Source organism: Carettochelys insculpta, chromosome 1, assembly GCF_033958435.1.
Source record: "Carettochelys insculpta isolate YL-2023 chromosome 1, ASM3395843v1, whole genome shotgun sequence".
In the NCBI taxonomy this organism is placed as follows: domain Eukaryota; kingdom Metazoa; phylum Chordata; order Testudines; family Carettochelyidae; genus Carettochelys; species Carettochelys insculpta.
Genome location: NC_134137.1, coordinates 68,609,739 through 68,625,788, shown reverse-complemented (window position 1 = coordinate 68,625,788; position 16,050 = coordinate 68,609,739). Strand labels below are relative to the sequence as shown.

General features: G+C 42.8%; 1 protein-coding gene across 12 annotated transcripts in view; it reads right to left on the bottom strand.

Annotated features, from left to right (window-relative positions):
- Positions 1-820: 820 nt before the first annotated feature.
- ELF1 (E74 like ETS transcription factor 1) overlaps positions 821-16,050 on the bottom strand; it is a 155,488-nt gene continuing 140,258 nt past the window's right edge. For 11 of the 12 annotated variants that reach the window (XM_074988600.1, XM_074988556.1, XM_074988561.1 and 8 more), the window contains one exon: positions 821-2,655. In XM_074988600.1, the coding sequence (XP_074844701.1) occupies positions 2,037-2,655 (619 nt within the window). In that variant the 3' untranslated portion in view covers positions 821-2,036. The remainder of the gene's footprint in view (positions 2,656-16,050) is intronic. The other variant, XM_074988634.1, reaches the window with a different exon arrangement.

The following is a 16,050-nucleotide window of genomic DNA, read 5'->3' as shown; positions in this document are numbered from 1 at the left end:
AAGCTTGTTCCATAATACATACCATTATTAATAGAATTTTGTTAATTTTAAATATTTTCTTTCTTCAAAGAATTTGCAGTAATTAATTTTTTTTGCAAAAATATACAAAACTTCTGAAAATTTCTGAAACAAATAAGATAATTAAAATTCGAATAGTATACACATTCTGTTGAACTATCACTCTGTTTGCCCAAGACGGGATGCTGGCAAATGATCATCAATGGCCTATGCTCCAAGATGTAGGAGTGGAATAGGCTTACTAATACATCACTCTGATGTAAATAAAATGGCCAGTACCTTAGAAAAGGTATTTCATATGGAAACCAAGTGAATTTTAAAGAATTGCAAACTAAAATTAAAATTGAATTAAGCCTAGAAAATGTTTGTTTAAAGTTCCCAAGAAGAGATGTTAGAATAATGTGTTTCAGCTTTAGTGCTTCTTCCCTTCCCCACATACTTTGCAAAATCATTCAGTACTTCCAGATTTTATTAAGAAAACCAGAATGAAACATATTGTTGTATCACTGATCCCAGAAGTCCCATGCAATTTGTGGTACCAGTGATGTCCCAAAATTATGTGTCTGGGGAGTGATAGAGGCTTTCACAGGTAAGGGGAGAGGACAAAGTTTAAACCATCTGTGCCCAATGCCACATTAATGGAGCTATTTAGCAGATATTTCTGAGCTTAGCTCATCTTCATCTTAACTGCTTAAGTTCATTTTTTCCTACAGCAGTCCCACACAGTGCTGGCACATTATCAAACAGCTTGAGAATCATTTTATCATTCTGAGTTCTCTTGAACTGATTCCTGAACTGCTGATTTACTAATATGTTCCAAATCATAGACCATCACTAACTAATCATATTGTTCTGTTTTTCAATGCGGTTCAGAGATTTTTTTTAATCACATCTACGTGATTTCCAGAAACGCTGTATTCATGTGTTGGTAAGAAAATTCTAGAATAAACACAGAAAAAATTTAATTTGATTTATTTTTTTTTTACAATAAACCAATTAAAATACAAAAGACAAAGAGCCCAGGTTCGGTAGGGTTTTGTCATTTAAAAATTTGTCTTTAAATACAAATTCACTCTGAAATATGAATACAATTAGACCTCTAAACATAATGATCTCATTTGTATCTATCAAAAATTGCTCTATAGAAACAAATTAGCTGAAAAACTTCCTTGTGAAATTAAATGTACATTATTTACAATTGAAAAAGGAACTCAGAAGTATGAATCTCAGAACACTTGCGCATATGTATATATTTCACTTCCCCCCTGACAAAATAATCTGAAATAAAAAGCAAGATAGTTTAACTTCATAGCCACAAAAATAGTATGAAATAATTGCACCCATAGCAATGCCACTAGTTTCTTGAATTAAGTATATTTGACACGTGTACATAAAAATATAGATCTGGCATAGATCATTATTGGTGTATGTATATGCTCCCTATTTATTTTTAATGGGAGTGTATTCTTATTTTGCACACCCAAATGATTGTGCTTCAAAAATGCAACAGGAGAAGCCTTGTCGCCGTTGTCCACTGTTCAATGCAAAAGTGGACAAAGTTCATTGCTATGCACCAAGTATTTGGTAAACTTGATAACATTCACACACATCGAATGAAAATACTATTCCGTAAAAAAGTTATGGTTGTTTCAAAAGTTAAGTGACATTTACAGATTAAACAAAGTGTTATAATAGGGTATTGCAATGTAATTTAGCAAGACTGAAAATGCATGATATATAAGAAATCTGGAGCTTTTGACAAAATAAGAGTCTTCATAGTATAAAATGCATGTTCCTTCATGCTTGTGTTTTGAAAAATGACTACTATGTAATTTTACATTTTATGGTAACATTAAGCAGTTAATAGAAAATCAAAACTCACTCTAATTCTTAACTTCTAACAATTAACTTTAGAAATTAGGTAGCTTTGTAACATCTGCTTCAGAATCAAATCATATATACAACCTTAAAGGTCCCATCACATTTATTAAAATAATCATCCACAGGGATTTTGTTTATTAATATAAATTGGATTCCAACTGTTCACTTTCCTGTTTCACTGGAATGTTAGATGGGAATCCATTTGAATTGGATACCACCATCAGAAAAGGCTGCTGCTGGAACCTCTGCTCTGACTGCTCAGTATCATCTGTTGTGTCGTCATCTACCTCCTCTTTAATCATTCCTTGTATAACAGTCTGTTTGGTTTCTGGTGCTTTGATGACCGAAGTGATCACTGTGCCTGGTGGATGAGCAACCATCTGTGAACTGCTAGGTGAAAAAGTTACTATGGGGGTAGTAGCATTGAAGGATGAAGATGAAGCCACATTGACTGTTCCATTGCAAATGGTTTGCACATTGCTGGTGAGAACCTGTTGAACCTGGGCTGGACTAAAGACAATAGATGAAGGAGGAGAGACTGGCTTCTGAGACTGCAGCATGACGTTTTCTTTAAGTACTGTCATTGGCTGTGAAGTAGGAATGGCTTGGAGAATAAATTTTTGGGATGTTGTTGCTGATGCTGGATCTGTGCTGGCTATCACTGTTGTAAGAGGCACTGTCTGGAGTGTTACAGTATGCAATTGCTGGTTTCCAGGTGAAACAACCACTGGAACTTGGGCAGGGGTCTGTAAAGTCCTATCAAGATTAGAAAACAGGAACATGTTAGAAGATTCCCAGATCTACATGAACATTTGGAATTACAGACTACTTCAATGATTCATTTGAAGGAAAAAGGCAGAAAAATGGAACTGACTCCAGCTGAAACCCATCAGCACAGCTCTTGAAAGGGGTCACTAGTGAGTGACAAGGGAATTTATGAAACTTTCTCTGAACTAAGATGCCTTGTCTTTGGTGAATGGTACACCCAGTCCTCCTCTGAAACCACCCCTGCCCGCCCCACTCATGCATCTGACGAAGTGGGTCTTTGCCCACAAAAGCTTATGCTCCAATATATCTGTTACTCTATTAGGTGCCACAGGACTTCTTGTTGTTTTTGAAGATACAGACTGACTCGGCTACCTCTCTGATACATATCTCGGAAGAAACATCTGGGGATGCAGCCACACTAGCTTCACTCAGTGAAAACACTTAAAATGTACTGCCAGTTAACTCAAGGTAAAAACTGTAGTATGGCCACACCTCACGTGCCTCCAGCCCTTCTCTGGAGAAGCATGTGACATTGCAAATGGAATAGTGAGTAAGAAAGATACTGGCACCTGCCATTGTAAGGAAAGGACTTACAATTTGACGAAGGGGAAGGCACCAACACCCCCTAGGGAGAAATCTGCCTCTGCAGACATGCAGAATTCCTAGTCTATCCTGTATAAGTTTATATTTTCCTGCACAAACAAGGTTTTGCTTAAGAAGTGATGCTGTTTTTGCTTTTGCCTCTAGTGGGCAAAACAGGGATCTGCAGCACTTCTTAGGCAAAATGTTTTTATGTGGGAAAATACGGTGCTGCAGAATTCCCCCTGGAGTAGACGTTCACAGCATCCTGCCCGTAGAGCCAGGTCTGGACAGAGAGGGGCATACAGGCGTGCTGGGGGATCACAGACTGGGATGCAGAATGGCTGGGGGTGAGGGGAGAGTAGGGTGGCCTATCCAAAATACAGGACAGGGAGATATGTGGGGGGATGGGGCTCGCCAGCTACGTCTGGCAAGGGCTGCCTCCCTGACTGCCCCATGCCTCAGGGAGCCAGGAAAGAAGCAGCAGAGATGCCTGTGCTCCTCCCAGCTCCCCCAAGGTGTGGGGAGTCATGCGGGTGGCCTCCCTGCTCCCCACACCTCGTGGAGCTGGGAAGGAGGCGGCAGCAGCACCTGGGCTCCTCTTGGCTTCCCTAAGCCTTGGGGAGGTGGCAGCTGCCAAAGCTCCCCTGCATTCCCATTCCTAGGGGAGATGGCAAGGAGGTGGCATCCGCAGGAGCTCCCCTGGCTTCCTCAAGCCTCAGGGGGCTAGAAAGAGCTTCAGCCTTTTTAGGACCCCGTGCTGGTGCCTTCTTCCTGTGGCTGGAGAGCATGTACTGGCACACAGTAAGTGCTCTCTGGCCACCAGCTGTGCCTGTAGAACTAACGATGGAAAAGTTCAGCTGACCGGGGCGGGGGGGGGGGGGGCAAATACTGGACAAGTAGCCCCTTTCCCACCCTATACGGGATGTATGGTCACCCTACGGGAGAGAGAGACTGGGGCATGGGCACAGCAGATAGTGGGGGTGACATCACTGAGCCCAGGAACAGGGAAGAGGGGCTGCAAAGACTGTGGGGATGGGATGCAAATACCAGGGCAGACATGCCTGACTGAATGAAGGAGGGTTAGGGTCAGCCAGAGTCTGCACGGGGGAGACTTCCTAACATCTTAAAAATCCTCCTCCCTGTGAAAAAGTTCTTCTCCCACCCACTCCAACACCCTCTAGTTTCACTCCTAGGCTCTGTCCCTCCCTCCTCAGCTCCCCCATTATTCTTGTGACCCCAAGCCTTCATGCTACTTCTGACAGTTCTGTATTGTAATTTAAACAAATTACACAATGTTCTGTATTAATATGCTTCATAAGGAATCCATTTGTAAAACAACAAAAAAACCTGCAATCTTTTGTTTGGGTCTGCATTGTTACAGACTTACCTGCTGACATATTTTGAACTCAATTCCCAGAATATTTGAAACTAGCATGATTATTACATTGTGCTTTTTTGATCCCAAAATGCAGAATTTTGCAATTTTCAAATAGTGTGTGAATGTAAAAAAAAAGAAAAAGGCACAGAATCTCCCAGGAGTAGGAGACCCAGCTGGGGTGGATAGGTTGAGGTAGCCACTGCAACTTTAAAGAGCTGCCGCTGAAAGTTAACAGCTGTGCTCCAAAAGAGCCCATCTATGGCCATACACACCACGCTAGTCCTTCTATGAAGCTACTTACTACTTGATTCTCCAGAATCTCAGCTTTCATTTAAAATTAAAGTCTCCTAGCTTCTATAGTTGCCGAGAAAAACTAAAAAATGATATCTCCTTGTAAGCCACGCAGAGATAAGACCACAGAGAGGCTGAAGAATATCTTTGAGAGCAATGAACTCTTTTGTTCATCTGGGTAAGACATTAACTTCAACACTCAGCAATCATCATTTTAAATGTTAATGTTAATAAAAACTACAATCCTTAGGAAAGGAAAAAGAGGAGGGTCACATCAGCACTATGAATAATGTCTCATTTTCATGCCACAAAAGGATGGTGCTTGGGAGATATGAGTTTCCTCATTCTTGATTGGAGAAACAAGTAAATTCCGCATGATCACATTTTGCAGATTTACAGAGTCTAGTCTGAGCAGCATCCATTTGGGTGACACACGAGGACAGCTTATTTTATTGGAGGAACTTGAAAGAATCCCACAATGTTTTTTCTCCAAACTGACTCCTGGTTAATAGATTTGTTGGGGGCAGAAAATAATTCATGAAAAGGAAAAAGACCAGAAGGAAAGTTTAAGGGATGGCAGTCACCAATGATGAGGTGATGTAAAGGTGATCAAGTCAGGATGATGATCAGTGACAGAATGGGGAGAGGACTAAATGGCAGTGAATTGGGGTGTATATGACTGAGGGTACACATACAGTTAGGGGAAGACCAATCTGCTGGCAGTCAATCTTCCAGGGTTCCATTTAGTGTGCCTAGTGGGGATGCACTAAATCAAACCTGTCACAGCATGGCTTTTATGCTGGTAGTGCTGGCAGTCACAAAGAGTAAGAGAAATCAACAGGAAACCTCCTGCTGTAGGGAAGGCGGCAAAAATCAGTTTTAGATATGTTGGCTCCTGCTACAAAATTCTCATGGCTGGATTTGTATATCTAAATTCAGTTTTGCCTCTTAGCATAGACCTGGCCTAATTCACAAAAGGGAGAACAATCACACTGTACAAGTCCCATTGCTTAATGTACTTTTGGCATGCTGAGACATTACTGTATTGAGAGCATTAGGGGAACCTGAAGAGAAGGATGGAATGTGGGATGCTGGGAGGAAGGAAGCCAATCAAGTAGAGACTGATGTAGGTGTGAACACTCATGCACAGTGTGTATTTTATGGAACTGTATGTGTTGATATTTACAATAAAGATGGGCAAATCAATTTTGTCCCTGGCCAGGGAATGTTACAATCCAATTTAAGAAGGCTGATTTAGACACTGAAGTCTACTAGCGCAGACTAAAACTTTATTTACTCACCCTTAATGCAAATAATAGGCAAGGTCTATACTAACAGTCCTCTTTTGAAAGAGGAATGCAAATGAAGGAAATTGAAAATGCAAATGAGGCACACATTTACATACCCAGGACCTCATTTGCATGCCCTTTCAAAAGAAGAAAAGCAGTGTAGACATAGCTCTGTTTCAAAAGAAATCCCCATCTTTGAAAGAACCCTTCTTCCTATTTTTTTTTAAGGAAGAAGGGGTCTTTTGAAGATGAGGATTACTTTAGAAAGAGCTGCATCTACACTGTTCTTCTTTCGAAAGAAGAATATGCAAATGTGGTGCCAGATATGTAAATCTGTCTCATTTGCATTTTTGATTTCCCTCATTTGCTTGCCTCTTTGGAAAGAAGAATGCTAGTGTAGACATAGCCATGCTGAAAAGATACCAACATGTTACTCCTTCAGCAAACCACACCCACGACTCCAAACGACTCAGCCAAAACCCATAGAGCCAGGATTTTTCTAGGCTGTAGTTTTCTGTTATGTTTTGCTGTATTTGTAATTTTACCATTACTACTACACTTCTTCTGCTACTGCACAAGTCTGTGACTGGTGCATTCTCAAGTGTTCTTGTAAAGCTGCTACTCCAAAAAAAAAAAAAAAAAAAAAGACTATTGAGCAATATTGGCTATGAGGAAATAGTGCTGAAAAAAATACATGTTCTGATTACTGCTGAGGAACACGAGACATATTCCACAGTCATTTTAGCATGCTGGCAGCGAAATAATAAACATTCATTTATTTGGTTCATTTATTTGATTATAAACAAGGGTTATCATCTAGTGTTGTGCAACATCAGTGTCACTCATCTGGAGATGAAAAATGCTGTTGCAAATGCTAGATGACAGGTGACAGAAACAAGTTTGTTCATAGCGATTGAAGCTACAAACCAAGGTAAGCAGTATTTCACAAGAAAGTAAGCACATAAATAATGCAAGATAAAAAGACAGAGAGGGGAACTGCAGTGAATTCATTCAGTAGCATAAAAGTTGCTCAAAATGCAGACATAGGAATAGATTGCTAAAGAGGGAAAAGATTCAGTTTTCCTACACCTTCCCCGCACTCATCCAATTGAGTGATACAGTGTAAATCCAGAGAGGGCTAGGGAGGTGGAATATGTATGAAATACAAATTAGAGCATGGTTTCCCAAACTGGGGGAGCATGAAGAAATTCCAGGGGGTGATGAGGCAACCCAATCCCCCTCCATCATTTCCCCACCCCAAGAAAGAGTCGACGTTTGCTTCCAGCTCTCAGCCCTGCCATTTCATGTAGGTGACCCTATGCAGCCGCTATAAAAAGCAGCCAGCCAGTGAAGACCCATGTGGAGCAAGTTGCTTCCTGCAAAGGTGAGTGAGTGTGGATTGGGGCGGGGGAGGAGGAGTAGGATGAGGTTAGATGGAGTCTGGGGGGTACCTGGCTCAGGAGATGGGGATGGGGTAAGAGCGGGGGGCTGGTGGTGCCTGGCTTTGCGGGAGGGGAGGGGTTCAGGTGGGCAGCATGTGGTGCTCATTGGACTTGGCAGTCTGGGGCTCAGGCAGATGGCCCTGGCAGCTGATGGGTGGACAGGTGGCTGGCCCTGGCAGCTTTGGGCTCAGGTGGCTTGGGTTGGTGGGCAGGTGGCTGATCCTGGCAGCACGGGGCTCGGGTAGCTTGGGCTGATGGGCGGGTAGCTGGCCCTGGCAGCGTGGGGCTCGGGTGGCTGGGGCTTGGGCAGGCAGCTCAGGCAGCTGGCTCGTGGGGCTCAGGTGGCTGGTGGGTGGGCAGCTGGTCTTGGTGGCTGGCCCAGCAGCTGGTGGGTGGGCGGCTGTTAGCCGGTGGCCTCTGGCAGCACGGGGCTCGGGCAGGCAGGTGGCTGGTGCAGATAGCTCTGGCGGCTGGCATGGAGCTCAGGCAGCTGGCCAGCTGGGGCTGCACCAGGCACCCACAAGAGGCCAAGAAAAACTATTTGTGCTTATTTTTAATTTTAAATAACATTTTATATCAAGTTTTTGTGTTTATTTTAAATTGTGAATTGAATTTTTTGTTAAAAGGGGGGGTTGGATGATAGTAAAGAAGAGGTGGGAGGGTTTCTCAAAAATCAAAAGGGGGGCATGATGCCGAAAAGTTTGGGAACCCCTGATTTACAGCCAACTCCAGATGCCAGAGTTAAGACAGACTCACTGGAGTAAATCCATGTGCATAGGTTGTATTTAATGTGACAATCCTGCTGGCACGCAGTGCATCCCACATCAGTGACCCTAACAGACTGACCTAAGACCTCACAGCCCTGGGATTCTCCCTGAGTGTCACCAGACCACTGCACATGTAGTCAGACTCACACTGGAGCTGCTGATCTGCCTAGATACAGAGGTGATGGTGGGGGAAAGGGGCACTAGATAGCTTTATATAGGACTTAACATCCCTCAGACTTTATGAAATTTGGTTGTGAATATAAATATGTACAACTTGGAGATGCTCTAAATAAAATACCTCATGTAACCTATCCATTTTAACATTGCAGCCTGCTGTATATTCTATTTTGGCACATGTATAATTCTTCTATGTGATGCTAGAAATATGAAATGTAAATCTTCTATAGTTTTACATGTGCTAATGACAGTCATTACTTCTCCATCCCTAATGACTGGTTTAGCCACTTAACTTGTAAACCCTGTTTATCCTGTAAGTCTAGAAAGTGGTTGATGCTCAAGAGACATGACTATATCACCTGGCATTGAAAGACATTTCAACTTAGTGTTTTTCCATGGGATAGGGGATTGGAGAACAAAGGTTTCCTGCCCTGGAAAAAGTCTGTTTAAGCAATGGGAAGCTATCAGGTTTTGTCTTAAGCGTGCATTAGAAATTGTCTAACATACTGTAAGAGGAGAAGGACCTCTACAGAGAACTGAAGACCTGAATCAGAATAAAATAACTTCTGACTTGAAGTTTACACCTGATTGAAGAACAGCTGTTTAGTGTAAGAACTTACAGACATCCAGACTGTTAGTGGAATAGGATGAGTTATACATTTTTTGTTCATTTCATTTTAGTGACGTACTTTGGTCTGTCTGTTTTCAGTTACATACAATTAAATCCTACTGTTTTTGCTTATTAAAAACTTTTGTTTATAATCTGTAAGTAATTATTACCTGGGGATCATATTTCCCTTTCATTGATAAAAAGGGCATACCTGATGAGCCCTCTTTGTGCAAATCTTTTTCACAGAGATAAATGGATTTATTTGGGGTTTTGATATTTTTTAGGGGTTGGTTTCCGTGGGGCTGTGCCCAAGACCTGCACCTTCCCAGAGCTGAAGTAAATCAGTGTCTGCATAGTTCTGCAGGCATTGGTGGGAGGGAAGTGTCACCCCAACTCTGTACCTTAGCTGGAAGAGACCAGAGAATCTGGCCAATCAGGACAGGGTTGCAGGATGCCCCAGAAAGAAAGAAGGAAGGTGTCAGTAATTTACTCAGTACAAAGGGGAACATATCCAGGAGGTCCTCTGTGACAGCCTCCCATCACAATGGCCATGTCTATACTAGCCCAAAACTTCGAAATGGCCATGCAAATGCCCATTTCGAAGTTTACTAATGAAGCGCTGAAATACATATTCAGCACTTCATTAGCATGCGGGCGGCCGCAGCACTTCGAAATTGATGTGGCTCGCTGCCGCACGGCTTGTACAGACAGGGCTCCTTTTCGAAAGGACCCTGCCTACTCTGAAGTCCTCTTATTCCTATGAGCAGATGGGAATAAGGGGACTTGGAAGTAGCTGGGATCCTTTCGAAAAGGAGCCCCGTCTGGACGAGCCACGTCAATTTCGAAGTGCTGCGGCCGCCCGCATGCTAATGAAGCGCTGAATATGTATTTCAGCGCTTCATTAGTAATGGCCATTTCGAAGTTTTTGGCTAGTATAGACATAGCCAATCCCTCCTCCAAAAAAGGTCAGAACTTCCCCATTTCTTGTCTAGCACCTTGCCTAAGGTCACATACTCAGTACATTATAGAGCCATAATGCTTGTTTGTATACAACAGCTAGTGCACAGCAAGCTGGGGCATAAATCTATCTTGTGATACCCTATTACACACCACCTTTCAGGCAGAGGGTCGCAATGCATATCTCCCTGTCTCACCATTGTGTGCTCTGCACCGAAGGCCTATTTGCATGCTAAGCTAGATTTGAGTAAGAGACCGAAAAATCTACAAGAAAGCAGTATACAGAAAAAATAAAAAAATAAAAAAAGATCACTGGAGTGAAACCTGCTTACGAATAAGGACAATGGATTGTTTTGATATATGTGGGGGTACAAATAGACATCCTGGATCTTTCGCAGCAGAGGCAAGCTGACAACGATTTATCTCGTAAGTGGAAGATAAGAGCCAAACCTGGCTGTAGAACACTGAAAGGACTTTGGGTGACCATTTCTCTTGTGGAAGACATAAAAATAACTAGCTAAGAAAAGCTAGGAATGGGAGTTACTTTTTTTAACGTAACCCTTTCTTTCCAGGACTTCTATTTGCTATTACTGTATTAAAAAACATTGTGTGTGAAGCAGAGTGGGCATGTGAGGTGCAACTGGTAAGCTGGGGTGTTCTGCTTCTTTGGAAGCAAAGCATCAGTTGAGCATTGCTATTGTCCTGTGGAGCAGGCACTGAACTCTCTAGGGAGACACTCAGAGGGCTTCAGGGTTAGGGTATGCCAATTGCTATGCTGCGCAGTGACAGCAGGGCCTGCAAGGCCTAGAGGAGAATGCTACTGTTGCTTGTGGTTGGTGGAGTCAGGGAGCTGGCTTCGCGCAGGCACAGAAAAGTCTTCCTCACACTAAGGGCAGGTGGTAGTGAGATGCCTCACAACTCTGAGCACCCTGAAGAAGAATCACAGTGATCCATACTCACATCAACGTCGAGCTGGACTACTACAACCTGGTCTACTTTAGGGTTACCCATAAAGGTCAAGGTAAAAGTCAGGACCATCCCTACTGATATACAAGCTATGCAGCTGCATAGGGCACCACAAAATGTGGAGCACCAAAATGCATCACATTTCATAGTGCCCCAGCACTGTGTGCTGCCTATCAGCTCCCTGGTCAGCCCATCCCCTGGCTGACCCTCCTATCAGCTACGGCCAGCTGCTGCTCACTAGGTGGCAGCGAGCAGCATGAGCCTGCAAAGCGAGGCCTCAGGAGGAGCAATGAGTGGCTGTGCCCCCAGCCAGCAAGAAGCAGTGCTTTCAAAACTCCCACTTCTCTCTGGCTGCCAGCGCAGCCACCCACTGCTCCTTCTGAGTCCTCTGGCCCACAGGCTCATGCTGCTCGCCACCACCACCAGTGCCTCCTGCCTGCTCTCCTGAGCCTGCAGGTGTCCCTTCCTGCCTTGTACCTCATAGCTTCTGTCCCTGCAGGATGGTGCTGGAGGCAGGAGAGGGGGAAAGAGATGCAGAGGCTGGGCTGTGTAGGACACCAGCATTGCTAAGGATGGCCCTGGTAAAAACTGAACCTGATTGGTCATGCATCAGTTCACCTACTAACGAAAGAACACAGACAGGCCATTTCACTGGTCTTCCAAGGTCTACTCTCACTCCCCTTCCAGCCTAAAATTTGTTTCAGGGTACTAGTCATTAACAGATTAACTCCAAAAGACAACCTAAAAATGTAAAAAAAAAAAAGTGTATTGTAAATACTCGAAATTTGTTGGAGTGTTGCCGTGGCACTTCACACAACTAATGATACTATCTGTTGGTATGCAACAATAAATACACAACCCACAGCAGCTGGACAGCTTTCCGCAGAACTTAGATATGATCCCAATCAATAAGAAGTGAGAATTGGACAAATTAGTAATGTGTATCACTATATGCTCCTGATTCCAATCTTTGTACATTAGTAACATAAGACTCTCTCTTCATCATGTATAAAATGTTATGTCTGAAATCAGTACAGATTAAACCTCTCTGATCTGGAACTTTCTCACCCGGCAACATCCATAATCTGGCATGATTTTTATTAGCTGGATGACCACTTATCATGGGTGTAGCCAAGTTTCCTGCAGTCTCAAAAAGTTTGTTTCCAGCCACCAGTCCTGGCTCTCAGTGTTCTGTGCTGTTATTTCGCTGTAATTTACCCCTAAATGTCTTCTAAGAGACAAGTAAGATGTGGAAGTGTTGGTAATCCTGCTAGACAACACTGACTTGCATCTGGCAAATTATCTCATCTGTCACCAGGCAGGCCTTCAGTGCAGAGCATACAATGGTGAGACAGGGAGATATGCATTGCTACCCTCTGCCTGAAAGCCGGATTACAGATCATAGAATACTAGGACTGGAAGGGACCTCGAGAAGCCATCGAGTCCAGCCCCCTGCCCCAATGGCAGGACCAAGTACTGTCTAAACCACCCCGATAGACATCTATCTAACCTGTTCTTAAATATCTCCAGCGATGGCAATTCCACAGCCTCCCTTGGCAATTTATTCTACTGTTTGACCACCCTGACAGTTAGGAACTTTTTCCTAATGTCCAACCTAAACCTCCTTTGCTGCAGTTTAAGCCCATTGCCTCTTGTTCTATCCTCAGAGGCCAAAAAGAACAAGTTTTCTCCCTCCACCTTATGACTCCCTTATAGATACCTGAAAACTGCTAGTAGAAAGGTTAGACAGTTTAGAGAGGTTCAACCTGTAGTGCTTAGATTAAAAGTAAACTGAAATGAAGTGAATATGTGCTTGAGCCCATTTCTATCTAGTTTACCATTACAGGCTCCCAATTTCTTCTTCAAGTGCCTCTGTACACAAGTGCACAAGGATCGCAGTAAATTATTCCAGCTGAAAATGGAAATAACTATTTTACCAACTTTCAATAATGATTCATGCATATATGGATTTTTCTTAAGGGGCAAATTTTTTTTGAAATACATAACAATTAGAATGGTGATCCACAGGGATATCCACCCTTGTGTTTCGTCGTTGCAAAGAGCTGGTGCCAAATTCTGCTCACAATCAGGCAAATGCAAACCTCCACCTTCAGTGTATCAGAGAAAAAACTGGCCCATAGAGTTTAGGCATTTATATCACACAGGAAGTCCTTTCATTCAGCGAAAAGTAAAATGGGTAAAATGGCAGTTCAGACCGCCTGAACTAATCAAAAAAGCTATATTTCCTTTAGACACAGGCTAAATTAGTTAACATTTTGGCGCACTTTAACAATTTTGTCCTTCCAAGAGATTCCTCATCCCTTTCCTCACTGTTCTATCAGATTTCTGTTGGCAAGAGAGTGTATTGTCTTCCCAGTAGTCCTGCAAAAAGCTGTTTATAAGAAGCTAAGAATTCCCTAGGATATCATCCTACTACGTTGATAGTTTATTACTGAACACTAATTGTAACCAAAAGAGGCTAGAAATGACCCTTAATTTCAAGTTGTCACAGTCTGCCTTGCAGCTGGTGCAATCATTTGCACCTTTGCAATTTTGGTGCAGGAGTGCTGAGAACTACTGAATCAAACTGTAAACCCTGTGTGTGACAGAAGTCAGTAGCACTCTCAGCATCCGTAGTTAATACATCTACGCACCGGTGTAAAATGCTGTCACGTAAATTTTCAACTCATTTACACATTTTATAACCACTTTCTACAGATACAAACAATTATATTGCCTTGCACTTTTTGAAGAATTAGGCCCTATGTTTTTAGCTATAATTCAGTTTGTAGTATCTACTCTCCTTTAAAAAAAAAAGACACAGTCATGATAGAGGATCCTGGCCTTGTAAAGTTCTGTCCTCAGCAGGGAAAATAACTGATTAGCTGTAGCCATGTTCAAAAAGAGGACTGTCAGGCACTAGTCTAGTTTGACAATATGTCCAAACATGATTGTAGTTTTGTTTTCTTAAAATAAGCCCGTTAGCAGAAACCCAACATGCTACAGACCACAGGTGCCAAATCTGTGGGTGCTCTAGCTGTGAAGCGGCCACAGAAAAAAATTAGCTGGTGCTTAGCACCCACTGGCAGGCAGTTTCCCTCTCTTCTCCCCAGCAGCTCCTGTTCTTGGCCCAACTCCCACCTCCCAGCACCTCCTCCTCACAGCAATCAGCTATTCTGCAGTATACAGGAGACACTTGCGGGGAGGGTGGGGAGCACCAGGGATGGGCAGACCTGTACAGAAAGAGGTGGGGCAGTGTGGGGAACAAGAAGAGACAGGATTAGTGTGGGGTTTGGGGCAAAGGGTGGATTGGGAGTGGGGCCTGGGGCTTAGCCAGGGTAATACATTGCCAGGCAAAGGAAAAGGTCAGCACCTGTGCTCAGAAGGCAACTGGGAAACATTGGAGGCAACTAATCTAAACCTTACAAAGGAAAATTTTTCTAATCAACAGGGAGATAACCGCGAGGATATCTTGCCACAAGATGTTACCAAAGTTAAGTGGTTAGCAGAATTCTAAAGAGGACAGGACACTTATATGGATAACACAATCCATAGTTACATTAGACAGAATAAAGACATGAAAAGGAATAGAAACTCTCATGCTTCAATATCTAGGCCAATCACTAAATGTTAAGGCTCAGAAAAACTTCCACAGGGTAGTCTGTGTTCATTATGGCATTCATTAGGACCTTCCTCTGATTGTCTGTTGTATTTGTCATGACACTACTTTACCTGAAACTCTGAGCTGATCCTTGATGAAGGTTCCTATGAGGTAATCATAACTGTGGGTATGAACTGATCACTTATAGATGTTAGGACTGTCAAGTGATAAAAATTAATTGTGATTAATTGCTCTGTTAATAGAATACCTTTTTTTTTCCTTTGGATATTTTCTACATGTTCAACTGGATTGATTTGAATAGCAACATAGAATATGAAGTATACATTGCTCACTTTGTATTTCTTTTTGATTACAGGTATTTGCACTCTAAAATCCAAGAATATTTTTAATTCTTTTGCTACAAGTAATGTAGTACAATGCTCTTTATGAAAGTTGAACATAAAATGTAGAATTGCATACAAAAAACTGCATTAAAAAATAAAGCAATATAAACCTTTAGAGCCGCCAAGTCCAGTCAGTCCTATGTCTTGTTCATCCAGTCGCTCAGATCAACAAGTTAGGGAGAAGTGGTAGATATGCTATATCTTGATTTCAGTAAAGCTTTTGATACTTTCTTAAACAAACGAGGGAAATGCAACCTACATGCAGCTGCTATAAGACTGGTGCAAAACTGGTAGGAAAACCATTCCTAGAGAGTAGTTATCAACGGTTCACAAAAAGGACGTAATGCACAGGGTTCCTCAGCATTCAGTTTTGGGTCCTGCTCTATTAAATATCTTCACCAGTGATTTAGATATAGAACAGTGCTGGGCAATCTGTGACCTGCAGATGGCCTATTACAGTAACTCACTGGCAACCTGTGAGACAGTTTGTTGACACTGATCATCCACAGGTATGGCCCCCTGCAGCTCCCAGTGATGCAGTTTGCTTTTCCTGGCTAATGGGAGCTGCAGGGGCAGTGGGCCACAGGGATGTGCTGGCTCCTGCTTCCCATAGCTCCCATGGGCCGTGAATGGCAAGCCGCGGCCAGGGGGAGCTGCGGGTGTCCATGCCTGAAGATGTGGAACATTAGCAAACTTTCTTGCAGCTGTCAGTGCATTACCTCAATGGGCTACAGATCGGCCCACCACTGGCATACAGTACACTAATAAGGCTTGCAGATGATACCAAGCTGTGAGGAGTTGCAAGTGCTTTTGAGGATAGGATTAAAATTCAAAATGATCTGGACAAACTGGAAAAATGGTTGGAACTAAACAGGATGAAATTTAATAAGGATAAATGCAAAGTACTGCACTTACGGAG